We start from the raw sequence: 26,771 nt of genomic DNA, 5'->3' as shown, positions 1-26,771 counted from the left end.
CACTTAGAGGGCAGCATGTGGAATGTGTTCCTGAGCTGGCAGATGAGGAATCAAGGGTGGAAGCTCAGGAGGATGTGCCTAAAGATGAGGAGATGCAAGATCCACCTCCACCACAGCTTGCTCAGTTAGCTAATGCAAGGATGGGGTGGACTACAGAGCTATGGTTTCCAGAATCAGACCCCAAGGCTTTCTTCCATGAGAATTTGGTGTTGACATTGAACCACCCCTACCCGGATTTGCAAGCCACTCTGGAGTATTACTGCACTGAGTACAAACACCCTCTGAGGAGATCACTTTGGGATGCAGAGCTAGTAGTCAAGACACTGGATGCTACTAAGGGGATTCGAAAGGTGGAGTCAAAACATATCTCTCAAATCAGCCGGGACACGGTAAAGGAGAGTATGGCTGATGCAGCTTACCAGGCATTGATCTTTTACCGTGGTAGACGCTTTGAGGAGGTCCAGTACAATGCGACATACCACTATCCTCGCTTCGTGCCAGAGAAGATGACTTGGGCCATAGAAGTTCTAGATGCTTCAGAACCAAAGCTTCAGGCACAAGTGGAGCTGACTTATGAACTGACCGTCGAGGTGGTCGAGTTGGAGAATAAACTGCGTCGTGAGAGAAAGCTGCTGGAGCAGGAGCAAAGGGAAGCAGATGATCTTTGAGCAGAGTTAAGCCGTCCCAAGCTTCACAAGAGGCTGCGTTCAGAACCTATCTTAAAGGATGCCGTTCCCGAGGAATAGGAAGAACCTATATGTAATAGGAACGTTAGTAGCATTGCGAGTTATTTCGAGTCTTTTATTAGTGTGGTGTGAACTTGGTGTGCTTGCTGGATTGTTATTATGATTATGTGTGATTTAGATTTTTGTAATGAGTGCTGGAACTTTGTGGGCATGTCCACAAGTTCCCTAGTTAAGAACCTTAAGTAAGAACATGAATAAATAATGGTGTGGGGTCATATCCTGTTTCTGTCCTTTGCTGTTTTCTGGAGGAGTCTGCAATGATTCTGGTATAATTCAAATTCTGTTCGTGCAATGTTCATCAAATTTTCCTGGGGACAAGTAGACTTTCATATCTTTCCAATGCCTCAAGAATGACATAATTATCTGTTATGAGCCGTGAGTTATATGTCTGTTTAAAGTTGAGGTTTCTGTGCAGTCTGGAATTCTAGAATAGTTTTAGTTGTACCTAGTTTTTGATTAATCTAACATTGGAATCTGTTAATATGATCTAAATGAAAGTTGTAGATAATTTCTTTATCTTTCCAACGGTGTACAGCATGTATCCTTTTGAATTCTGGAACTCGAGATATGATTGATTTTTTGATCTGCTGATTGGATGTTACCTAGAAAATTTCAGATTCCGTTATCTCTTGTAATTGTCATGTTGGATGTTACTAAGACACGTTTCTATACCTTGGAATGCAGATGGCAGCAAGGGGAAGAGGCAGAGGCAGAGGCCGTGGCATGGGTGGCAATGTTCTAATTACTGTGGAAGAGCTAATGCAAACTCAGAATGAGATGATGCATGTTTTCATGTAGCACCTACAACAGCAACCTCCTCCTCCACCACCACCTATTCATGTGAGGGACAAGTGTGAGGAGTTCATGAAGAGAAGACCTCCAGTGTTTACTCACTCTGCAGACCCTATGGAGGCAGATGACTGGCTGTGTGCTGTAGAGAGGCAACTGAACATAGCACAGTGCAATGACCTGGAGAAGGTGTTGTATTCTCCTGGATAACTCCAGGGAGCAGCTCAGACCTGGTGGGAGTCGTATCAAGCTGCTCGTCCCAACAATGCTCCTCCTGTCACGTGGTTGGAATTTTGCAGAGATTTCAGAGCACGATATATAAATGAGGGAATGATGGAGCTCAAGCAAGAAAAATTCAGATCTCTCAGGATGGGCTCTATGACTGTGGCTGAATATCATGACACCTTCGAGCAGTTGGCTCGCTATGCCCCAAATGATGTCAGAGAAGATGCTGATAAGCAGCGTCTGTTCATGAAGGGTCTCTACTATGAACTTAGATTGCAACTGGCTGGAAATACCTATCCTACCTTCCAGGCTCTGGTGAATCGTGCTATAGTGTTGGACAACATGCGCAAGGGGTAGGATAAGATGAGAAGGATGCTAGCACAAGGTTCTGGGAGCAACAACCGACAACATTTCAGTTCTCAGCAAGGCTATCAGCAGAGGTTCCAGGGACCAGTTAGTCAATCGAACCGCAACCAGCAACCTCAGCGTTTCCAGAATCGACCACAGCATGGGAATCAGCGCCCTCCATTCCAGCAGCGTGGTCACAATCAACAGCAGAATGGTCAGCAGACACCCCGCTCAGGGAATTCAAATGCCACCCCCATGAAGAGGAGTGCTCCTAATACTCCTACAAGGTGTTTCTGTTGTGGGAAGGAAGGACGTGCCCTATGATTGCCCAGAGAAGTTTAATCCACAGAACAACTACCGAAGATCCACTCCTAATTCGGCAAAGGTGAACAATGTGGCTGCAGAAACAGTTTAGGAGGGACCAAAAATTATGATGGGTACGTTCAGCATCAACTCTATCCCTGCTACAGTTTTATTTGATTCTGGAGCTTCGCATACATTCATTTCACAAGCATTTGTTAGAGTTCATAGCATTCCACTAGTTGCCATGAAAACCCCTATGCTAGTAAATTCACTGGGTGGGACTATACCAGTTTCTTATTGTTACCCCTCAGCAAGTCTTTCTTTAAGGGGGTAGATTTTCCTATCAGTCCCATGGTTATGAGAACTTCAGGCATAGATGTGATCTTGGGTTTGGATTAGATGAAGCAATATCAGATAAATATTAAGTGCAAAGAGAAAGTAGTGGCTCTAACAACACCAAAGGGAAAACAAATCAGTATTGATGTAGCAGTGCAAGCACCACTCACAGCTAAAGTGAACCAACTGAATGATGATGTTGATCCTTAGAATCTGGTAGTGGATGAGTTTCTGGATGGCTTCCCAGATGAATTGTCAGGTATGCCACCTGACCGAGACATTGAATTTATTATTGATACTACCTGGTACTGCACCCATAGCTAAAAGACCATATAGAATGAGGGTTAAAGAATTAGAAGAACTTAAGAAACAAATAAAGGAATTACAAGATAAAGGGTTCATTCGTCCTAGTTCATCACCATGGGGTGCACCACTTATCTTTGTTGATAAGAAGGATGGTAGTCAGAGGATGTGTGTTGATTATCGGTCACTTAATGAGGTCACTGTCAAGAATAAATACCCACTGCCTAGGATTGATGACTTATTTGATCAACTAAGAGGTGTTTGTGTGTTCTATAAGATTGATTTGCGTTCTGGTTATCATCAATTGAAGATTCAGAATTCATCAGATATACCAAAGACAACTTTCACAACAAGGTATGGGTTGTATGAGTATACAGTTATGTCTTTTGGTTTGACCAATGCACCAGCTTACTTTATGTACATGATGAATAAAGTATTTATGGAGTATCTTGATAAGTTCGTGGTGATCTTTATTGATGATATTCTGGTATTCTCTAAAACCAAGGAAGAACATGCTGAACATCCGAGATTGGTCTTACAGAAACTCAGAGAACATAAGCTGTATGCTAAGCGTAGTAAATGTGAGTTTTGGTTGGAAGAAGTTTCTTTTCTTGGTCATGTTGTCTCTAACGGTGGTATTGCAGTAGATCCTAGTAAGGTGAAAGATGTGCTGAACTAGAAACCACCTACAGATGTAAGTGAAATTTGCAGTTTTCTTGGTCTAGCTGGTTACTATCATAGATTCATTGAAGGATTTTCAAAACTTGCAAAGCCTATGACTGCTCTATTGGAGAAGATTGCTAAGTTTGTATGGTCTGATAAGTGCCAAGCTAGTTTTGAGGAATTTAAGAAGAGATTGACTACCGCACCTATGTTGGTATTGCTAGATCTGAGTAAGAGTTTCTCTATTTATTGTGATGCATCTCGTCTGGGTTTGGGTTGTGTTCTTATGCAAAAAGGTAGAGTTATGGCATATGCATCTAGACAGTTGAGAAAACATGAACTGAATTATCCTAATCATGATCTAGAATTAGCAGCTGTGGTTCATGCACTGAAGATTTGGAGACACTATTTGATTGGGCATAAGAGTGACATATATACTGATCATAAGACTTTGAAGTATATCTTCACCCAGACAGATCTGAACTTGAGGCAACGAAGATGGTTGGAACTGATAAAGGATTATGATTTGGAAGTGCATTATCATCCTAGAAAGGTGAACGTCGTGGCTGATGCACTTAGCAGAAAGAAATATGCTAATGAGCTTTGGGCGACACCTGAATCTGAGGAGCTGTGTGCTGAATTTGCATATTTGAACTTGAGAATTGTAGTAAATGCTATGGAAATTGAGGCCACTGCTACTCTAGAGGACGAGATATTGAAAGGACAGTTGGAGGATGAGAAACTAAAGGAGATAGCATAGAATGTGATACTAGACAAAGCACCAGGATTCAGAATAGATGACAATGGTATACTGTGGTTTGGAAAAAGGATATGTGTTTCTGAAGTGAAGGCTGTTCGTGATATGATTCTGAGAGAGGCTCATGAGTCAGCATATTCCATTCATCCTGGTAGCACTAAGATGTATCTAGATCTGAAACAGAAGTATTGGTGGTATGGTTTAAAGAGGGATGTCGCTGAATATGTTGCTATATGTGATACTTGCCATCGAGTGAAGGCTGAACATCAGAGGCTAGCTGGACTGTTGCAACCAATGAAGATTCTAGAATGGAAGTGGGAAGAAGTAGGTATGGATTTTATAGTGGGTTTACCACGTACACAAAGAGGGTATGACTCAATATGGTGATAGTGGATCGTTTAACTAAAGTTGCTCATTTCATACCTGTCAAAACTACATATAGTGGAGACCGACTGGCAGAGTTTTACATGGAACGAATTGTTTGTTTGCATGGGGTACCTAAGAAGATTCTGTCAAATAGGGGTACTCAATTCACATCTCACTTTTGGAAAGCAGTGCATGATTCTTTGGGAACAAAGTTGAATTTTAGTAGAGCATATCATCCACAGATAGATGGACAGACTGAGAGGATTAATCAGATACTGGAGGATATGTTGAGAGCTTGTGCTTTGCAGTATGTAACTAGTTCGGACAAGAGTTTGCCATATGCGGAATTCTCCTACAACAACACCTATCAGCAAAGTCTTAAGATGGCACCATTCGAGACACATTTGTCCTGCACTTAGGTGTTTGGTACAGATGTGCTTAGACATGCAGAATAACAAGTGCGGACTATTTGGGATAACCTGAGAGTTGCTCAGCCTCGCCAGAAAAGCTATGCAGATACACGTAGGAGAGAACTAGTTTTTGAAGTGGGTGATTATGTCTACCTGAAAGTATCACCAATGAGGAGTGTGAAGAGGTTTAATATGAAGGGAAAGCTAGCTCCAAGGTATATTGGTCCGTTTAAAGTTTTGCAAAGGCGTGGAGAAGTAGCATATCAGTTAGAATTGTCTGAAAGTTTATCTGGTGTGCATGATGTGTTCCATGTGTCACAACTTAAAAGTGTTTGCGTGTACCTGAGGAGCAAATACCATTGGAAGAGCTTTCTGTTAAAGGTGATCTTATCTATGAAGAGTATCCGGTCAGAATATGGAGACAGCTGAGAGAGTCACCAAAAGTCGGGTTATTAGAATGTGCAAAGTGCAGTGGAATCGGTATTCACAAGCAGAGGCAACTTGGGAAAGAGAGGATGATCTGAGGAAATCATATACATATTTGTTTGAGTTAGCACCGTTCAATCTCGAGGAAGGGATTCTTTTAAGGGGGGTAGAATTTGTAACACCCAAATTTTGGATTTTAATTATTAGGAACTAATTTGATTTATTTAAGTATTTTTGTGGGCATTTAATCTAGTAAATAAAATATTTCTTATTGAAATTAAAATTCATCATGGGGTTAGGAATTGTTTATGCATTCATGCTGGAGCATATTTTATTTTGGTGCTTATTGTTTCTAGTTAGAATTTATTTGCACACAAAATTCTACCTGGAAAATTGTTTTGGAAAAGAAAGAATAAAAAAAAGAAAAGAAAAAGAGGAGAAGGCTTACCTGGTGAACCTTCGGCCGAGGCCCAGCCAGCGACCCCCGCGCGGCCCAGCTTCTTTCTCGGCCTAGGCGCGCGCGCACTCCCTCCCCTCCCTCCTTTCTCTGGCCGACAGCTGGGCCCCTCTCCTTCTCTCGCTGACGAGCCGACCCCACCGCGCAGCGTCTTCCTCCTCTCGCCGTGTGCGAGCAGGACTCGGTTGGGGAAGCAACCGACCCCGAGCCGAACTCCCAAATCCCGAAGAATCTAGGATTTCTTGCTCATTTGCACCCTATAAGACCCTCAAGCACCGCAGCGAACTCCCCTTAGCATCCAAGTTGTGAAACCGAGCCCTAGTCGCCGTGTTCTCTTGAGTTTGGATCTCGGCGTGGCCGACCTTGTTCTCCACCGTGGCGAGCACTTTCTACTTCTCCTCAGCACAAACCAAGTGGCTAGGTGAGTTCGTGGTGAGATTCTCTTCTGCCCGATGCCTTCCGTTCTTTTCCTAGAGCACGGAGTCGCAAACTCCACGAACTCCGGCGAGTTCTGGGTGGCGCCTATGGCGCGCCGCCGTGGGTGGCCCTGTCTCGGCCGGCCGCCGGCCACCCCCTCCCCCAGATCAGATCTGAACCGTCCATGCCTAATCTGAGAGCCCAGATCGGCCGATACCCCTTTGGCTGGCTAATTTATTTAAGAGCCCCTCCACTTTGGTAAAATGAAACCCACAGTCCAAGGTGCCTAGAGGAAAATACGTGTTTCGAGTTCAAAGGCGTATTTCCTGTCGCTTGATACAATCTATGATCTTGTAAGATGATTAATAGCTATGCAATAAACATAAAAGGATGACAAATAACAATATGAGATCTTGTCTGTAAGTGATCACTGGGATAACAGTGCAACCATGAGGGCTATAATAGCTCTGGCTTTAGCTCACTATGAAGACCTTTCCTAACTTGTTAGAGGTTACCCGAAAGGGCGCTAGAGGGGCTTGCCGACATGGGTATAGTGCGAGCCTCTGTCCTTATGTGTATAGGCTGCGCGTCATTGTGCCATTTGGAAGGGGGACATCTATATCTGCTCGCCCAGGAAATCTTGCGGCCCTAACATGTTAGACGAACTTTTGAAAGGCTTCATAGTGATCCTTGTCGACCTCCCTAGGAAGGGGGTTAAGAGACTAGCTATCTTGGGCGAAAGGGTAAATCATGACTCATGGATAAAGATGTACAACCTCCGCAGAGTGTTAAAACTGGTATACTAGCCGTGCTCATGGTTAAGAGCAGCCTTGGGGGTTCTTATATTAAAGATGATGAGCTTGTTAAGTTGTTATGTTCATTTGATTATCGTTTATGCTATGAGTTAGTTATGCTTACATTTGATCATGTGATTATTAGATTATTTATGCTACCCTGACAATTGCTATCTAATTATGAACATGCTATCCACTATTAAAAGCTAAATGCAGTCAAACTAGTGTCATCTATTTGAGCCTCATGAACCCCTGGTTATACTTGTTGAGTACGATATGTGCTCACTCTTGCAATTTTCCAACAACCCAGGTTATGCTAATGATGATGATTGGAATGAGGACTATCGCTATGAGTATTAGATTCGAAGTCAACCAGTCAATGTTTGTCCCTGTGTGGAGCTTCCGTTGAGAGCGTTGTTTATTTCTTGTTATCATTATTGTATAAGACTATGTGATTTATTATTGTTCTGCTATGTAATAAACACTGCAATGGTACATTTGAGATTTGTCTACTTATGTGTGCGACTGTTTCTGGGGCACATATGAGTCTTTTATGCATCCTATTTTGTTCTTAGAATATGGGTGTGACACAGAGTCTGTTTAGAGTTAGTCTAAACTAGAGCTAAACAAAATTTGATGAAAATTAAAATTTTGTCTTGGAGATGATGAATAGTTGCTATGTTATAATTTGTTACAAGTACCTAGATTCCAATGGTAGATTCTCTCGAGTTCTGGACATGATTGTTTTAATTTGAAGGTTTACTCTGAACATGCAACATGTGGAGGCATAAGTTTGAGCTAAGTCTAGGTAGTTGGTTGATATGATCATTGAAAGTCTGAGCTGCTATTTATCTTATTCCTAGCATTACTAAGTTCTGGAGATTTATTTTGAAAACCCAAAATCCTACATGATGAGATCTTGTATGACAAGGTTTGAATTCCTACCAAAGCCACATATAATATACATTTAGAGTTAGGAAAACTTTTGCACATTTATGCTGCTTGCTTTGCATTAAGTTTAGTCAACCTTTGTCGTATACCTTATGAGAGTCTTGTCATGCTTTTAAAACCAAGATCACGTACACACATCAGTTCACATATGCATTATTCCTACAGTGGGAGTAAACACCAACATAAACCATACCCATAGGATAAAGCCCATCATAAATGCCCTAAGTTCTTATTATTACCTCTCTGATCATTTATTGTATTCAAAGGATACATGTGGATATTACATTTAGAGTTAGGGTGAAGAACGCGGGCAAGGCCCTCAAGAACATAGGTACGAGGAGTTCATCTCGACTCTCCTCGCACCAATCGGAGATGAGCATCGACCCGACGCCCCCGCAAGCTCCATCGTCTTTGTCAGATACACGAGTCAAGGTTCTCCTCAAGACAGGAGATCTTGGACTAAAGACCCGCAGGGACAAGGAAGTTTTTGAGTAGCTGAAGAACAAGGATTTCATTCACACCCCCACTCTTGATCCTATCTTGCTATAAGAAACAGGTATGGATACCGAATTTGACTTGATTTTCCAGATGGTGGGATGGACAAACTTTTGGGACATAACTGAGCTGGGTTCCCATCTTATCACCCTTGAATTTCTTTGCACTTTGCAATTTTATGAGGGGGGAATCGCTTTTTGGATGTTCAAACAGGACATTATGTTGTCTTGGAGAGAATTGAGCGACCATCTCGGTTTCTCTTCAAGATGCATCCTGGACATTGACTCCGACTTGCCCAATTTTGAGAGACACCAGTTCTGGAGAGAGATATCTAGAGATGAGTTTTATAGTCAAGCCCGAACCAGTGACATGGAACACCCCACTCTTAGGATGTTCCACAAATGGCTTGGGTACAATCTTTTCCATCGCGATGATATTAGAAAAGTAAGAGTAGGAGACTTACAACTTCTTTATGCTACTATAAATAAAATACCCACTTCACCTGTTACTCTTTTGGTTTCTCATTGGCTTAGTATACCTAGTCTTCAGCGGTTGTACTTCACTCATCACTCGTCTAGCTTCTAGTCTTAATTTACTAGAAAACTCGTCATTGGAATTCATTGATGAGTTACAAATTTATCATGGCTATGACACATTTAGGCAAGCTCGGATTTTGAAAAAAGAGGGGAATGTAATGTATACGTTATACGATAATAAAGGCAAGATTTAGTTACCTAACCCGAACCTTGGTCTCTATGTCGTTCAAAATTATTTGATTGAGATTGCAGTGACACCGGTAAACCAGAGAGCTCCACAGTGGGTGGCATCCGAAAGGATGACCACCCATCAAGAACGCACCTGGTATGGAGCTGATCCCGGGTCGGAAGGAGCAGCGCACCTGCATTACCGCGACTACAACCCCCGAGTCCTTCGGGACCCGTGGGTTCGACATGCTCAGCCGCAGGAACCGACACAGGAGACATGGCCAGAGTGCCAAGATCACCAATGGACAAACCCGCCTTTTAGTATGGGCAGGTATTCCACTGATCCATATGGAGCTTCAGGGTCCAGGCCCCAGCCCCAATTTGATGCAGGACGGTACTCCGACGCCTCTTATGCTTTCACGAACGACTATTACCAAGAGGCCGTCGCCTTCTTCACCCGTACCGACAACACCCTCCTCGGCATCCAGAATACGCAAACGGAACATGGACGACTCTTGGAAGAACAGCAGAAATGGAACCAGGAGCAAGCCGCTGCAGTACAAGGCCTGAGGCAAGACACTACTTCAATGAGCGACAACATCTCTGCCATAATGTGATTCTGGAACATTGGGTAAGACCGACAACCGTATCTAGCTTGGGGGAGTTCCTCCCGTTTTATCAAGTATGTTTTTATTTGCTCCTCTTATTTATTCTTTTCTGTTTTAGTGTCTTAATTATATATAAAAAAATTTAGAAAACCCAATAAATATTTTCTTTACTGCATTCTATGAACATGAAAACAAAATAAAAATAGTGTGTAGATAAGTGTGCTTTATTCATCTGCCAAGCGTTAATCTGTAGAAAAATAAAAAGACTAAAAAGATGCATGATGGAAATGATGAACAGTTGCTCTGTTTGCTTACTTTCAAGTACCTAGCTTTTATATTAAAGTTCTTCCAGGAATTACTAAAACTAAAATTTACTATCTATGGGAAGCATGAATCTAAAACCAAAGTCTAGGTAAGAGACGGACATGATATAAAGTTTGAGCTACTGTTTATCTTGTTCCTACTACACTAAGTTCTGGACATTTATTTTGAAAACTTGCAAATCACATGATGAGTTCCTAGCATGACAAAATTTCCTACCACAGCCATACTTGTTATAACATCTTTTGCTATTCATATTGAGTTTGATCGAGCTGTGTAGACCCTTAGGAGCTTTTCATGTGGTTAAATTAAGATATTCACTTACACACATCTACTACACCATCCACCACCATTCATTAAAATTGCTAAAAAAATATTATCACTCACTGTCCCAAGTGTTGTTATTCTCTCTCTCCAAAAAGATTCAATGCAGAAGAGGCATGGGTTATGCAAAAATATGCGAGGAAATAAAAAGAGGCAAGTGCCCGGAACCTCAAAAAAGAAAGAAAAAGAGTGAGACGAGAGGTAAAAATGGACAAGTGTCCGGAGTAGAATTAGGGGTACAAAGATGCCCACTTGAGTGGAAAAAAATAGACAAGTGTCCGACAGTAGAATTAGGGGTATTTACTACCCACTTGAAAAAAAGAAGAAGAAAAGAAAAAGATAGCCCATGCTCTCCCAAAGCAAAGATCAAAGAGGAGAGATAGAAATATGAGGAGCAATGAGAAGTAAGTTTTATCATTACTTATATTTTCACCACTACTATCATTTACTCCACCACACATGCACATCTTGATTTAATTACATGTTGAGTTCCTTCGGATCCATGGCTCGATTAGACAACATATGTATGAGCTGTTTTTCACACCTATGAGCTTCGCATAAACATTCCCTTAGTTATAGGTAAGTGACATTTTTGGTAAGGATCCACAAATACCATATATAGAGAAATTTGAGAGTATCATAGCTGGGAACTCTGAGCTTTATTTTTGAGAACTTCTGCAAAACTCCAGAAGAAAGGTGAAGTATAGACAGGAGGAATAGTGCTTGACTTAATTATTTTGTCTTTCAATTACTTAAGGCTTAAGTGCAGGTACTAAGCTCCATGACACTTCACTCTAATCTGGAAGAATTTTTATGTGAAAGCATGTGTGCCTGTCAGGAAAGAAAACATCGAAGCAACTCCTGATCCATCTAAGTTTAGCTGTTTGCTTAGGGACGAGCAAAGGGTAAGCTTGGGGGAGTTTGTTGACAGTCCTTAAGTACTAAATTTAACCATCAACTAAACATAGAAAATGATCAATATGCACTAAACATCTAGAATTAGGGTTTTATCTGATAGAATTCCATGAGCTTTGGTGTTTGTCTATTTCTGCAGGGGGTTATCAGAAAATATGGAGAGAAGGCCCACATGTCAGGTTTACAACGAGATAATTACATGCCGCGCAATTTTCCTCAATCAAGAAGAGTCCAGAAGCCACGAGAACGAACAGGAGGCCGATCGGGCCCGGGGGCAGGGCGCCCGACCTCCCCCCTTGGGCGCTCGCCCTGCCCTAATGACCAATCAGGGCAGGTCTCGCGGATCGTGCTCCACCGTCTCTAATCTTGAAGAATAACCGTGCGATTAAGGTCGGTTTGATCCGACGGCCCACATTCATTTGAGGGGGCTATATAAGCAAGGCCTCTCCACCCTAGGGGAGGAGGAGAAATCATTATCAGAGGAAGCCATCAAAGTTAGGGTTTAGAATTTCTCTCCCACAGAGAATTAGAACTAGCTACTCCCAATTCCTTCAAGTTTTATAGGATTGATTAGATAGAATTAGAGAAGTAGAGCCTAGCACTCTGGATTTCGGATCTTCATTAATAAAGATTGGTATTATTTCATATCTTTTTCTACTACTTTATTCTAATTGCATTATGTCTCTATTTATTATGTTCTTAGTTTGCTCTAGTTCTATATTTGATATAGTTATGATTGATAATGAGTTTATGTATAAGTTTGCAAAGCGCTTAGCTCTTGACTCGAGGGAGCTAAGTGGTAGATCATATGTGGGTGTGGTGCTTAGATATTATTTACCTGCAAATGTATCCTATTGGCTGGGTCGTGTGGTAGTTCGCGATGGTGACAGCTTTGTTGATTCTTATATAGTCCACCCTCCGTTGATAGGACAGGCAGAATTTGTATTGCGGAGTAAGTCTTGCTATGTTCTGATTTACTTTAGCAATGTTCCTTATACATGAATAAAGAGTCTTTTATGCTATATATGATCTTGTAGATAAATAGGGTAGATTGTGACTTAGTAGATAGTAGATACTCAGAATTCATTCTCTAGCTAATCCGACGTCACCTTACATTTATGTGGAGTAGTCTATTTCTAATCGCTGTGTTATTTACCCATGAGCTTATATTTCATTATCTTTATTATTATGGCTTACCCCCTGCTAAAGCAAGTGACTGTGTCGACGAAAGCTAGTCGGCAGTCTACCTTGGGGTATACCCACGGTAGTAGTTTATCGGTAGACGGTACGCAAACTACGAACTCGATGGTGACGCAAGACACGGACAAGCTTTTTATCCAGGTTCGGCCGCCGAGTTGGCGTAATACCTACATCCTGCGTCTGGTTGTATTGATTTGTGTTGAGAGAATAATGATGTCCTAGGGGGGTCCCTTGCCTCTCCTTATATAGTCCAGAGGGCAGGGTTACAGATCTGACAGCTAATCCTAGTCGGTTACAATTGCCATAGATAGTTCGGTATCAATTCCTATTCTAACCGACTAGAATCTTGCTTGATCTCCACGTCTTGTTCCCTTGCGTGAAACTCCGAACTGTCGGATCAAGCTTCGAACTTGTCTCGTAATGGGCCAAGCCTCCTGGCCCAAGTCTGGCCGTAAGGGTATAGGGGTTTATACCCCCACAGCTAGTCCCCGAGCACCATGTATTGTGAAGTAACACGCCGTCTTGAGCTTCTTCGACCAATGAAACTTAATATCTCCAATCATTATGAAAATTGCCCAAATAATTGCGACAACAGTTTGAACAAATCTAAAGGCATCCAATTAACTTCATCGTCGAAGAAGCCAATTGTTCGAAGAATGCATGGTGCTCTTGAGAAAAAATATTTCTTTTTTGGTGAAGTGTGCCCACTTTACTTTCCTGAAAAGCATGGTCCATCAAAAAGACAAGCAAGTTCACCGCAAGGTGAAGTGTGCCCACTTAGTCCCCGAGCCTGGTAGCAGGTGACGTAGTCACGTGGTGTCAGGGTCCAAAGAAGAATCTTCAAAGCTGCTTTGAATGTGAGATGCATCGCTAGATGCATCGTACCGATGTAGTCCCTGAGCTTGCTGGAAGGCGAAGTATGAACCTTGTAGCAAGGTCTAAAAAAACCGAAATTATCCAGTCCCCGAGCATCGCATGCTCATTTACCGTAGAGTTTTCAATTTGACGAGCTGATCAACCAGTCCCCGGGTGTACATTGGTCGGTGGTCAGTTCAGCCTGCTGATTTCCAAACTTAATAAACTAAGCGACCAGTCCCCGAGCATCAAGTGCTCGGTGGTCGGTGCAGTCCCAACAAACTTAATGACTAGTTCCCGAGCACCAAGTGCTCGTTGGTCGGTGCGCTCCTTGAAATTTCGAGTTGTCAGACTGGGCGACCAGTCCCCGAGCATCAAGTGCTCGGTGGTCGGTACAATCTTTGAAGTTCCGCGTTGGTAGACTTGGCGACCAGTCCCCGAGCATCAAGTGCTCGGTGGTCAAAGCAGTATTTGAAGTTCCGAGTTTATAGACTGGGCGACCAGTCCCTGAGCATCAAGTGCTCGGTGGTTGGTGCAGTCCCCGGATTGTTGACTCTCTACCATTTTTGTCTGCTTGTTTTGTAAAATTTGTCCACAAAAAAGTTGACGTGACGAGACCTCCTGACGGGATGTCAGAAGGGTGCATGAAAAGTTGCGCCTAGCAACTGTACAGCCGCCCTTTGCGCGGTTTGAGAAAAGGAAACCATCAATTTGTACGAAAACTCTGCCGCATTAATTGTCGATAACCATTGAAAACCAAAACGCCGCGCACCCACACCCGCCGTACGGCCCGCCCACTTCCCGTGAATGCAGGAAGTGGGAGGGGTGGAGTTGCGGTTTATAAATTCCTGACATTAACCCCTCATTGCCTACCCTGCCATTGCCTTCAAGCTTGCCGCTCTTACCTTCTTCAACCACCTGGACCCTCCTAACTCGAAACCACTCGCGCATCTCTAATGGCGAAGAGCGACTCCAAGAAGAGGGCCGAGCTGATGGCCAAGGAATGGAAGAAATCCCGCAGCACCGCAAAATCCCTCGGTGACCTCGTCGATATGGGGCTACTGCACAGCCCGGAGCTCGGCGGCTGGAGGGCGCCGGAAGGGGAGAGCTACCCCGACCCCCGCGCCGGTGAGATCGTCGTGTTCGAGGATTTCCTCAAGAGGGGTTTTGGGGTGCCTGTTCATCCTTTTCTTCAGGGTCTTCTTTTGTATTATGAGATCGGGATTTGCAATCTGCACCCGAACTCAATCCTTCTTATTTCCACTTTTATCCATTTGTGCGAGGCCTATGTTGGCATAGAGCCACACTTCGATCTCTTTCGCTATCTTTTTTGTTTAAGAAAGAAGGGAGTGGTTGGAGGCTCCAAGGTTGCAGGTGGAGTATACCTCGACCTTCGTGACGGTATGAAGAACCGTTATCTGCACTGTCCATGGAACACTTCCCTGACTGAATGGTACAGGAAGTGGTTCTACATCAGGGAAGAACCGGGCAGCTCTACACTCTGCGACGTGGGGTACATCCCTGAGAAGAGGGTAAGCTGGACCGATCGCCCAGAGTTCGACGGTGAAGTGGCAGACCTGATGAAGCTGATCAACTGGTCGCGCTTGGACCGGCTAGGCGTGGTCGGCAACTTTGTGTGCCGTCAGGTGATGCCCTGCTAGAAGAGGGTGCACTCGGCGTACGAGTATGCCGGAAGCGTGGACCCGACCAGGATGCGTTCTGAGGTCTTGGAGAAGGCAGAGGTGCAGCAGCTGTTGAACGAGCTGTTCAACTTCACGGACGGAGGCTTCGTCCGTGGTAGTGATCGGGTGCAAGCCTTCAAGTTAGGGCGACCAGCACCTAAGGTATGTCACTGATTATTTCACCTTAGCATCCGTTATTGTCTGCTGCTAACTTATCTTTGTTACTTTGGCAGATCGGAGATGTTGACCGGTGCACGGTGTACGTGTCGCTGGCACCTGGAATGGAGAATCCTGCGGGAGAAGATCAGCCGGAGGAAGACGCTGCTCGGTGTACTCATTACACCATTAGTGAGGAGGACCAAGCCCGCCCCGTCCCGACCACCGAGGAGAGAGTGGCGGGGAAAAGGCCAATAGCGGCGGATCCTTCGCTTGCGCCGACGCTACCAGCGGAGAGCAGCCGAGCGCCGAAGCACCGTCGGCTCGTCCGGATCACCGACGACGACGAGGAGGAGGAGGAGGCCGCACCGTCGCTAGTTCGACGGCCTCGTAGCCATCCGGACAGTGCACCGGCCACTACTGATCGGGTGGCCAACGACCCTCCTGCTCCGCGCGTTGTCGAAACGGGGGCGCAGGTGCCGACCGGCAGAGCTAGGAGGAGGTTCACCGCGACCCACCGTCGATCAGACCTGTAAGTGTTCGACTTACGTATTATGGCGAATTTTCTTTTTTCTTTTCTATTCTTTTTTTTTGAAGATAGTACTTTGTTCTTTAGCGCGGCGTCGGATGTCAACCCCGACCACGTCGCCGGCCAGGGGGTGGTCGAGCCTGCTTGCGCTGCTGGGGACGCGGCGCCGCAGACCGCGGAGCAGCCTGCTGCTGCAGCCGTGCCTGAGAGCACCGAGGAGCTCCCGACCGCGGCACAGACTACGGCGACCAGCCCGACAAGGGTCGAGGATGCTACGGGGATGCCTCCCCCGAGTAACGCCACAGGAGAGGAGGGCAGAGCCCCGATCCCTCCCCCCGTCGAAGGGAGGGAGGTCCCAACACCGCCCCGGGTAGGAGCCACTTCGACTGTAGGCTCCCCGGTCCTGGTCCAGGGGCCGGTAATGCTTGCGACCACCACCGGGTGTGATGCAGCGGGTGAGGAAACCCAGGCGGCCTCCGACGACGAGGTGGAGGAGATTGAAGGTCGTCCCCATGATGGCCGCCAACACATATATGTGTGGCGCCAACACGGGGACCACTTTATCGGGCACGAGGAGCTCGCTGAGACAGAAGAGGCCGCCAGAGTAGAGCGCGCGGCCAAACGTCTCGTGGATGAAGTCAAGGTAAGCACTTCTTTGCACTGCTGGACATTTTGTGCGTTGTCTTGCTTGGACAACATATATTTGTTTTGTAGGGCGCAATGAAAATGGCGAAGTACCGGAAACGGTGCTTCGACCAAATAGAGGGCATCGTGGCCGAGAACAAGGCTCTAGCCGTGGTGGTGGACCGGCTTCGGTCAGAAGTTGGAGAGAAAGTATCCGAGATGAGCGCTCAGGAAGAGCACCGTCTCGAGCTTACCCGACGCTTGGCCGATCAGTTTCGATAGCGAGAAGGTTAGTCTTGCACTCCGAGGCAGCTGTTTGTAGCCGCGTTGGTTGACTTCGCTGACCAGAGGACTATCCATGTAGGTTTGGAGGAGGAGGTTGCACGCCTTCGACGGGAGAAAGAGCAGCTCAGCTAAGAGCTTGCCAGTGCGCTAGAGGCCGGGTGCTGAGCAGGAGAGGAGTTGGGTCGAAGGGACTGGGAGTTTTCTGGTAATACGCGCCGCCCCGTTATCTGCCCCTGATCGCTCTTTTTGATATGTTGAAAATAACATCTTGCTTGATTTGCAGTGCTCAAGGTGAACGCCAAGAAGCACCTGGACGAGTTGGTCAAGGATCGGGACTCCTGGAAGGTCAATTGTTGTAAGATCTGGAAAGGAGTATCCCCGGTCCTGGACTTGATCAGCCCCGAGCTTTCGGAGAGCCAGCCCCACGCGCCGAGATTGACGCCAGTTGAAAAGGCGCAACGGGCGTGGGACTGGCTTCAGCAGTTTGTGAAGGACGCCGGGGAGTTTGCTGGCGCGCATATCCTTAGCGTGGTGCGTGCCCACTACCCCCTGGTCGACTTGACCAGGCTGGAGAAGGGGTATCCCAAGGAGGTCGGCCCACAGGAGGCGGACGAGCTTCGGGGTGGTCTGCTGGACTTGTGGTCGACGGTGATCGGCGACATCAATCTATGCGGAACGGCCACTCCCCCCGACCAGCCGGGTTCAGATAGGTCGGCCAGGGAGCTGTCGGGCGCGTCTATTGCGGGAGATGGGCGGTTGCGGTCTCGACCAGCCAGGCGCCGGTGGCCCCGACCCCTTCGTCCGGGCAGCAAGGCCAGGCGGGTGATCAGCCCGAGCAGTAGGCCAATAGGATAGTCTGTAGGAGTAGACTAGTGTCCGCTCGTCAGGGTGTTTATTGTAAACTTTGTATGTATAGTTTGTAATAAAGTTTGCTTTTGTCATGACTACTATTTTGAGCGATGTACAACTATCTGAGTGACGTGCCACTGTATTTGATTTCGTAGTCGCTAAGAGCTTCCGTCGCAGAAGACTTTCCGGATTCTGCGTGTAACAAAGTATAGGCAAAAAGAAAAACTTTTATTATTGACAGCCATAAGATATTTACAAGCAAAAGTTACTAGAACTTATGGATAAAATCGGCGCAGTTTGTCTATGTGCCAAGAGTTAGGCACGCGTGTTCCGTCTGGGTATGCCAATCTGTAGGATGTAGGTCGTGTGACTTCGGCGACCACGAAGGGTCCTTCCCAGGGAGTGGATAGCTTGTGCATTCCCTCCTGGCTTGTTTTCCACCTAAGTACCAGATCACCGACCACGAAAGAACGGTCCTTGACGTTCCTGTTATGGTACCGCCTGACTGCCGCAAGATACTTTGTTGTTCGGAGACAAGAACTTAGACGCTTTTCCTCCATGCAGTTGATTTCGAGCTCTCTGGCGTTGTCGGCTGTTGACTGGTCGAAGTTTTCAATCCTAGGAGAACCGAAGGTTATGTCAGATGGCAGGACTGCCTCGGTGCCGTAAACCATGAAGTAGGGTGACACTCCCGTGTTCCGACTAGTCTGAGTTCGGAGGCCCCAGACCACAGCCGGGCACTCTGTCGTTCTCGGTGTATAGCCTTTTCTTGAGGGCATCAATGATCATTCCGTTTGCGCGCTCGACCTGACCATTTGCCCGTGGGTGAGCTACTGACATGTATTTTATGACTATGCCCCTGTCATCGCAGAAGTCCCAAAATGTGGTGCCAGTAAACTGAGTACCCAGGTCGGTGATTATACTGTTTGGGATCCCGAATCTATGTATGATTTGATTGAGGAATTCCACAGCCTTCTCGGAGGTTGCTTTAACCAGTGGCATGTATTCGATCCATTTTGAGAACTTGTCGATTAATACGAAAACGAACTTGAAGTTGCCAGGGGCCGGTTTAAATGGCCCGATCATGTCGAGTCCCCAGCAGGCGAAAGGCCAGGATGACGGGATAGTTTGAATCTCGTGAGCAGGTACGTGGGTCCTTTTAGCGAAGAACTGACATCCCTCATAGTGTCGGACCAGTTTTTCGGCGTCATTGACCGCGGTTGGCCAATAAAATCCTGCTCGGAAAGCTTTCCCGACCAGCGTTCTGGATGCGGCGTGGTTGCCGCAGGATCCGACATGTATGTCGTCGAGGAGTTTGATGCCATCATCTTGGGATATGCACTTGAGTAGTACTTCGGAACTTGCATTTTTTCGCATAAGTTTGCCGTCCACCAGTATGTAATTCTTTGATCGTCGAATGAGACGTTCGTTCTCTGTTTTGTCCTGAAAACCCGACCCATCCGATATGTACTTGATGAACGGGGTACGCCAATCACGACCACTGGTTGTCGGAGTGGCATCGTCTATGAGCATTGTTTCTGTAGGTTGCTTTTCGACCAGGCCGGAGCCCCACGCTTGGCTCATGGATGTCCTGGACGAAAACACCCCGCGGGATCTGGGCCCGAGATGACCCTAACTTTGACAACGCATCTGCTGCTTGGTTCTTATCCCGGACCACGTGGATGTATTCTATGCCATAGAAGTTGGTGTCCCACTTGCGAATTTCTTTGCAGTAGAGATCCATCTTTTCGTGGGTCGCGTCCCATTCTTTGTTGAGCTGGTTGATAACCAAAGCGGAGTCGCCATAGACGTAGAGGCGTTTGACGCCCAACTCAACGGCTAGTCGGATGCCGTGCAGGCATGCTTCGTACTCGGCGACGTTGTTGGACGCCGGAAAGAGGATCCTAAGGACGTAACGCAACTTGTCCTTGTTAGGCGACACAAATAGTATCCCAGCGCCGGCACCGTTGATGTTCAAGGACCCGTCGAAAAACATGGACCAGTGGTCGGAGACGTCGGGAACGGGAGTTTCGTTAAGGTCCGTCCACTCTGCAATGAAATCGACCAGAGCCTGAGACTTGACTGTGGTGCGACTCTGGAATTCCAGAGAGAACGGGCATATTTCCATTGCCCATTTTACAATTCTGCCGTTTGCGTCTTTGTTGCGCAGAATATCCCCGAGAGGGAAACTGGTGGTTACCAAGACTCGATGGCTGTCGAAGTAGTGCTTTAGCTTTCTCGATGTTATTAGAATGGCGTATATGAGTTTCTGTATTTGTGGATATCTGGCCTTGGATTCATTTAGGACTTCGCTTATGAAGTAAACGGGTCGCTGGACCTTATAAACATGTCCTGGCTCGTCCCGCTCGACCACTATTGCCGTGGAAACAACCCTGTCGGTTGCAGCAATGTAAAGGAGTAGGTCTTCATTGGGCTGAGGCGCTGTAAGAACAGGCGGGGAAGTGAGGAAAGTCTTAAGCTGGGTGAACACAGCGTCGGCTTCCTCTGTCCAGGAGAACTTTTCCGACGCCTTCAAAAGTTTGAAGAAAGGGAGGCCTTTTTCTCCTAGTCTTGAGATGAAGCGGCTGAGTGCGGCCATGCACCCGGTGAGCTTCTGAATATCCTTGATGTTTTTTGGTGGTCGCATGTCGAGTACTGCTTTTACTTTTGAAGGGTTCGGCCGTATGCCGTCGCGGCTGACGACGTTGCCGAGTAGTAGACCGGAAGGGACGCCAAAGATGCACTTTTTGGGATTAAGCTTCCACTTGTACTTTTTTAGCGCCTTAAAGGTTCGGTCTAAGTTGTCGATTAGGGTGCTCGCATCCCTTGTTTTGACGACCACGTCGTCTACATAGGCCTCGACGAGGTCATCACGAATCTCGTCGTGGAGGCATTGCTGGATGGCCCGTTGATAAGTGGCTCCGGCGTTTTTGAGTCCGAATGACATGGTCGTGTAGCAATATGCGCCAAAAGGAGTAATGAAAGATGTTTTTATCTGATCCTCTTCCTTTAGCGAGATCTGGTGATAACCAGAGTAGCAGTCTAGAAAAGAGAGGAGTTCGCATCCGGCCGTTGAGTCGACCACCTCGTCGATGCGAGGGAGACCAAAAGGATCTTTAGGATAGTGTTTATTGAGATCAGTGTAATCAACGCACATTCTCCATTCATTATTCTTTTTTCGTACAAGAACCGGATTGGCGAGCCAATCGGGGTGATACACTTCTTTTATGAATCCGGCTGCTAGAAGCCGTGTTATTTCTATCCTAATAGCCTCCTTTTTGTCACGAGCAAACAGTCGCAGCTTTTGCTTGATTGGTCTTGCGGTCTTCGAGACGTTTAAGGAGTGCTCGATCAGGTTTCGTGGGACGCGGGGCATGTCTGCGGGTTTCCATGCGAAAACGCTCACGTTGTCCCTTAGAAACCTGACGAGCGCGTCTTCCTATTTGGGGTCCAGATTGGCCCCGATGAGGGCCGTCTTCTCGGGGCTGCCATCGACCAGTTGTACTTCTTTGTGCTCCTTGGATTTTGAGTTCTTCCTGGCGGTTCCCTGCTCGGGTAGTCGGAGCTGGTCTGGAGGTAGCTGTGCGGCTTGGGTCGCTGTTTCTGCCATCCGGATTGAGAGATCAATCGCCTCGGTGATCTTGAAGCTTTCTTCCTCGCAAGTATATGCGGTGTAAACATTGCCTCTGACGGTCAGGACGCCCTTCAACGTAGGCATTTTGAGGACCAGGTATGAGTAATGTGGGACCGCCATGAATTTTGTCAGTGATGGTCGGCCCAGTATGGCGTGGTAGGTCCCATCGAAATCGGCGACCACGAAGTTGACGAATTCTGTCCGAAAGTGGTCGGGCGTGCCGAATTGGACAGACAATGTTATCTGTCCGAGGGGCACTGAACTCTGACCTGGCAAAACTCCCCAGAATTGAGCATCGTAGGGTTTTAGTTGTGCCGGAGATATCTTGAGAGCGGGCAGGCTGTTGCGGAAGAGGATGTCAATGGAGCTTCCTCCGTCCATGAGCACGCGCTCGAATCTGATGCTATTGATGCAAGGGTCCAGGATTAGAGGGAAACGACCAGGCTCCGGGATAGCGGCCCACTGATCCTTCCTGCTGAAGGAGATCTCCCTGTGCGACCACGGGGGAAACTTCGGGTCTGCGATCAGGCCGTCCGTGCTGTCTATATTGAGGCAGGCTCTCTTTAATAGCTTTCTTTCTTGCTTAGATTCGATGGAGACCTTGCCCCCGAAGATGGAGTGGACCACGTCAGTGGGGCTGACATATTGGTGTCGAGGGTCCCTATCTTGGTCCTCGTCCTCGTCTTCATGGTCGTGCCCGTCTCGTTTTCCATTTTTCTTGGCGGAGTCGTCTTGGGCGGCCCGCCGCGTATAGATGTTTTTGAGGACGCGGCATTCTTTCATGGTGTGATTGGACTTTGGATGCAGTTGGCATGGTCCCTTCAACGTTTTGTTGTAGTCTTCTTGGTAGTCCCGCCGCCCGTTGGGACGCTTGACCGTATTCACTTCATGGTCGTGGTCGCGGGGGCGCTTTCCTCTGAAATCATCGCGATTGTCGCGCCGCCTATCCCAACCTTCTCTGTGATCACGGTTGTCGGGGTGGCGGTGGTTCCTGTTGTCGAAACGTCCGCGACTGTCATCTCGCCGGGGAGGCTGGTCGGGACCTCTCGCATCGTCCCGGATTAGTTTTTCTACGTCGTCGGCATCGGCGTAATTTTTAGCCGTGGCGAGGAGCTCAGCCATCGTTGTTGGCCTTTTGCGCAACAGCTTGTTCCTCAGTGCTTCATGGAAACGCAGGCCTTTGATGAAGGCAGAGATGGCCTCGTCGTGGGAAATCTTCAGGATTTTAAGGCGCATATCCGAGAATCGTCGGATGTAATCGCGCAGAGGTTCATTTTTCCTGTCCCTTATCCTTTCGAGGTCGTACTTGTTTCCAGGCTGCTCGCATGTGGCGATGAAGTTGTCGATGAAAGCCTGGCGTAGCTCTTCCCAAGAATCGAAGGAGTCCTCGGGCAGGCCAAGGAGCCACTGATGACCAACCTGGTCGAGGACTACTGGGAAGTAGTTGGCCATGACGTGCTCATCTCCTGCTGCTGATCGGACGGCGATTTCGTAGAGAGTGATCCAGTTCTCTGGGTTTTCTTTGCCGTCATATTTTTTGAGTTTCTCGAGCTTGAAATTGCGGGGCCACACGACTTGGCGGAGGTGTGAGGAGAACTGTCGTAGGCCCGGGGGGCCGTGCGTTGCATCATACTCGATACAGCGCAGGTTTTCATGGACTGCTCTCTCCGTGGCGCGCCTGTTGATGCGGTCCCGGGCGTCTTTGGGAGGGATGTTATATCGAAGATCCCTGTGCTGGTTTACTTCTTGACCGCGCCTGCGATTCTGCTCGCGGTGACCGTCAGCATCCCGACCGCCATCGTCACGCCGTGAATCTTTTCGATGGTTGTCGGGGGAACGGCTGCGGTGGTGCCTGTTGGGCGGCGGTGAGGTCCGGCTACGATGAGTCTGGCCGGAGGTGGCTTCTGTGTAAGAGACGGCCTGGACTTTCTTGAGCAGAGTGGCTGTCTGTCCCATCGCGGCGATCAGGTGCGCTCGGACACTGGTTCGGACCCCCTGGCACTCAGGGGTATCAGGGAGCCGATCTAAATTAGCCATGGCGACGGCCACATTGGCGCTTGGCGTTTTGTAGACTGGCTGGTCCCCGACCATGTCGAAGGCGTCGCTGAGGTTATGCGGCGGAATTTGTCATTCCTCATCCGCGCGTCGCCGGGCGCGATCGGCGTTACGCTGCTCGCGGAGCTGCCTCTGCTCGTTCGTTTCTCCATCGACGACCGGCTCATCGGCGCTGACGTTGAAAACAATGTCTCCTCGCCGGGGGGTAAATACCGGGAAACGAGAGAAACCCAGAGGATGTGAAGGCAAATCCAGGTCATAGTCCTCGTCTTCGGAGTTTATAACTTCGGTGGGGACGGAACCGGTGCTCGAATTTGTGCTGGAAGCCTGGCCATCCCGTAGTTCTCGGATTGTCACCATGTTGACGTAGTGACGAGCAGGTCGACCGTTCCTTTTTGGCAGCCAACCCTCCTTGCTGAAAAGGGATCGGATGTGCCGTGAGTAGAGAGAGGCCGAGTTGTTCAGGCCGCAGGGATATTCTTCCTCCGGGTTAGCCTTGAGCTTGACAGACCGTCCTGAGGGAGTTGAGGTTATCGTCAGAGACGTTCCCAGCCGTTCGTGCGTAACGACACGAGTTGGCTGGTGGGATTTGAAAAAATCCGTTGGGGCGGCTTGATCTGGCTGGCGCCAGATTCCATCTACTAGTTGGGAAACTTCAAGTAGCTTGGAATCGGCGCGATCAAGCGCTTGGAGAAAGTCCGAGCAGTCGATCTTCTTTCCCTTGTAGAGCGGGAGCGGTGGCCGGGCGCTCGGTGACGTCACCCGAGTGGTCGGAGCCGACGTGATCTCAGATTGGATCTGAGCTTCTTCCGAAACCGTGGTCGTGAGACCACCGCCGCGCGTCGTCCACGTGATCTGGCCGACGGTGAACGTGAGGCCTTTAGGTACGGCCGCGAAAGCTGGGATTGTGACCATCTTGTTCGCCGGAAAAGTTGCACGCACACCCCCTACCTGGCGCGCCACTGTCGACGAAAGCTAGTCGGCAGTCTACCTTGGGGTATACCCACGGTAGTAGTTTATCGGTAGACGGTACGCAAACTATGAACTCGATGGTGACGCAAGACACGGACAAGCTTTTTATCCAGGTTCGGCCGCCGAGTTGGCATAATACCTACGTCCGGCGTCTGGTTGTATTGATTTGTGTTGAGAGAATAATGATGTCCTAGGGGGGTCCCTTGCCTCTCCTTATATAGTGCAGAGGGCAGGGTTACAGATCTGACAGCTAATCCTAGTCGGTTACAATTGCCATAGATAATTCAGTATCAATTTCTATTCTAACCGACTAGAATCTTGCTTGATCTCCACGTCTTGTTCCCTTGCGTGAAACTCCGAACTGTCGGATCAAGCTTCGAACTTGTCTCGTAATGGGCCAAGCCTCCTGGCCCAAGTCTGGCCGTAAGGGTATAGGGGTTTATACCCCCACAGACTGTGTGACGAGTTTCTCATTAGTAATCATGTTCTTGCAAGTTTATCTCTAGTCTATGCCTTGATAGATTTTACCCCTGTTTTCACTTTCGCCATTCTCTTAAGCAAAATATAAATAACGATACCCGGAATACTTTTCCTGGTGAAATGCTACAATGAGTTATTTTATCTATACGCTTGCAGATAGAATAGATTATTTTCTAGAGAGCTTTCATATTCATAAATACCTTAGTACACTCTAGTACCATGCTGGGGATGACAACCTAGTATTCAAGTGGTGTTAGCAAGTGTCAACCGCTTGCATGAGAGAACTACAATGAATATCACTTGAAATAGCATGACTAGCTCTCTTTTAGGTGTTGCTTGCTCTCTTGATCAATCTTTTTGATTGCTTCAACTAAGCATCTCAAATGTCCTTTAGATCACCACTTCCATGTTAGCCTTCCAAGCACCACACTTGGTTTACCCACTCCTCGGGCGGCAAGCCCCTCACATAGGGAGCAGTGACCTCTCTCCAAAGAGCTATTCTTGATACTCACTTGAATTGCCTTTGATTGATTGATTCAAGTGATAGACTTGATATGCTGAGTAACCATGAATCCTTCTTTAAGTCCTTTTCTTTCTACTTGTTTAAGTTCTTTTCTTTCTACCAAATGATTTCCAATAGTCACTAGAACTTAAACTTCATATTCATCTTGAGTTTGATCTTGATCTTCAATTTGAGTACTAAATGTGTACACCAAGTACACTCCACAGTCAAATAGCCTTATACTCTTTGCTTGTCATGCTTCTTTATCAATTCAAAACCAAACTTATGTGCCTCAAACACTAATAATTATGTTTGCAACTTGAGGACCTTCCAATTGAAGTGACTCTAGATCAATCTAATATTTGTCACTTTTCTGGCAGATTCTGTACCTTTCAAAGAATAACTCATATCTCACAATGTACAAATCCACATGCCACGAAATTTGGTGATGTGATTCACTAAGTCATCTAGCAACTGTAAAAATTTGAGCTTCATTGGACCTATAGATTGCTACCAGATTTTAATTCTTCCACCATTGCTATATGCTGAAAACTGCTGCACTATAGCTGATAAGATCCACTCTGAAACCGAAGTTTCCCTTATCCAATTCTCATGAAATTTCTACAGCATCTTCTATGATAAGTGTACAGCATGCATTCCAAATTTCAAGCCATTCTAATAAGATTTGATCACTCAAACTCTGACTTGATCTCAGCTAGCTCAGATTTTCAATATTGGACAGATTTCAAGCACTTGAGCTATACTTCTTCAAATTGAATCAAACTTAAAATAGACTTGTTTGAATACTTTCACAAGACATAAATCCTATTCGATCCACTTATTAAAAGTCATCTCATGAACTTATCCAACACAAATCAATCCAAACTTGATTACTATGCATTTAATCCATTCAAACATCTTATAGCAAGCAACATATGCATATTTGTCCAATTCAATCAACTCATATGCACCAAATGAATAAGATCAACAAAGATATACCTTGGTTAGCTCATGACCATCCATATAGCAAGCTTCTACTTATAATTGCAAGCCAACAAATAATCCAATGAGTTACCACAACTTGAAAACAACACTTGTATGTTGTAGCATTTGGACTTCACTATCTTGTCATGGCATTGAGTTTGGATGTGCACTAGGCTTCAATACTTGACTCAATCATATGATGAAAAATTATAGGATCAATTGAATCAAGCCTCCAATGCTGATGGTACCTACAAACAATCATCCACTTTTTGATGGTACCCAAACTAGTTTGGGTCCTCTCAAGTT

General features: G+C 46.7%; 1 protein-coding gene across 1 annotated transcript in view; it reads left to right on the top strand.

The window, feature by feature from the left end:
* Positions 2,124-26,771, top strand: part of LOC8084794 (two-component response regulator ORR24) — a 35,026-nt gene continuing 10,378 nt past the window's right edge. The window contains exons 1-2 of the mRNA XM_002442967.2: positions 2,124-2,322; positions 16,149-16,373. Coding sequence (XP_002443012.2) covers positions 2,124-2,322; positions 16,149-16,373 — 424 coding nt within the window. The remainder of the gene's footprint in view (positions 2,323-16,148; positions 16,374-26,771) is intronic.

The sequence above is a fragment of the Sorghum bicolor genome, chromosome 8 (assembly GCF_000003195.3).
Source record: "Sorghum bicolor cultivar BTx623 chromosome 8, Sorghum_bicolor_NCBIv3, whole genome shotgun sequence".
Taxonomy (NCBI): domain Eukaryota; kingdom Viridiplantae; phylum Streptophyta; class Magnoliopsida; order Poales; family Poaceae; genus Sorghum; species Sorghum bicolor.
This window is presented reverse-complemented; position numbering and strand designations above follow the sequence as displayed.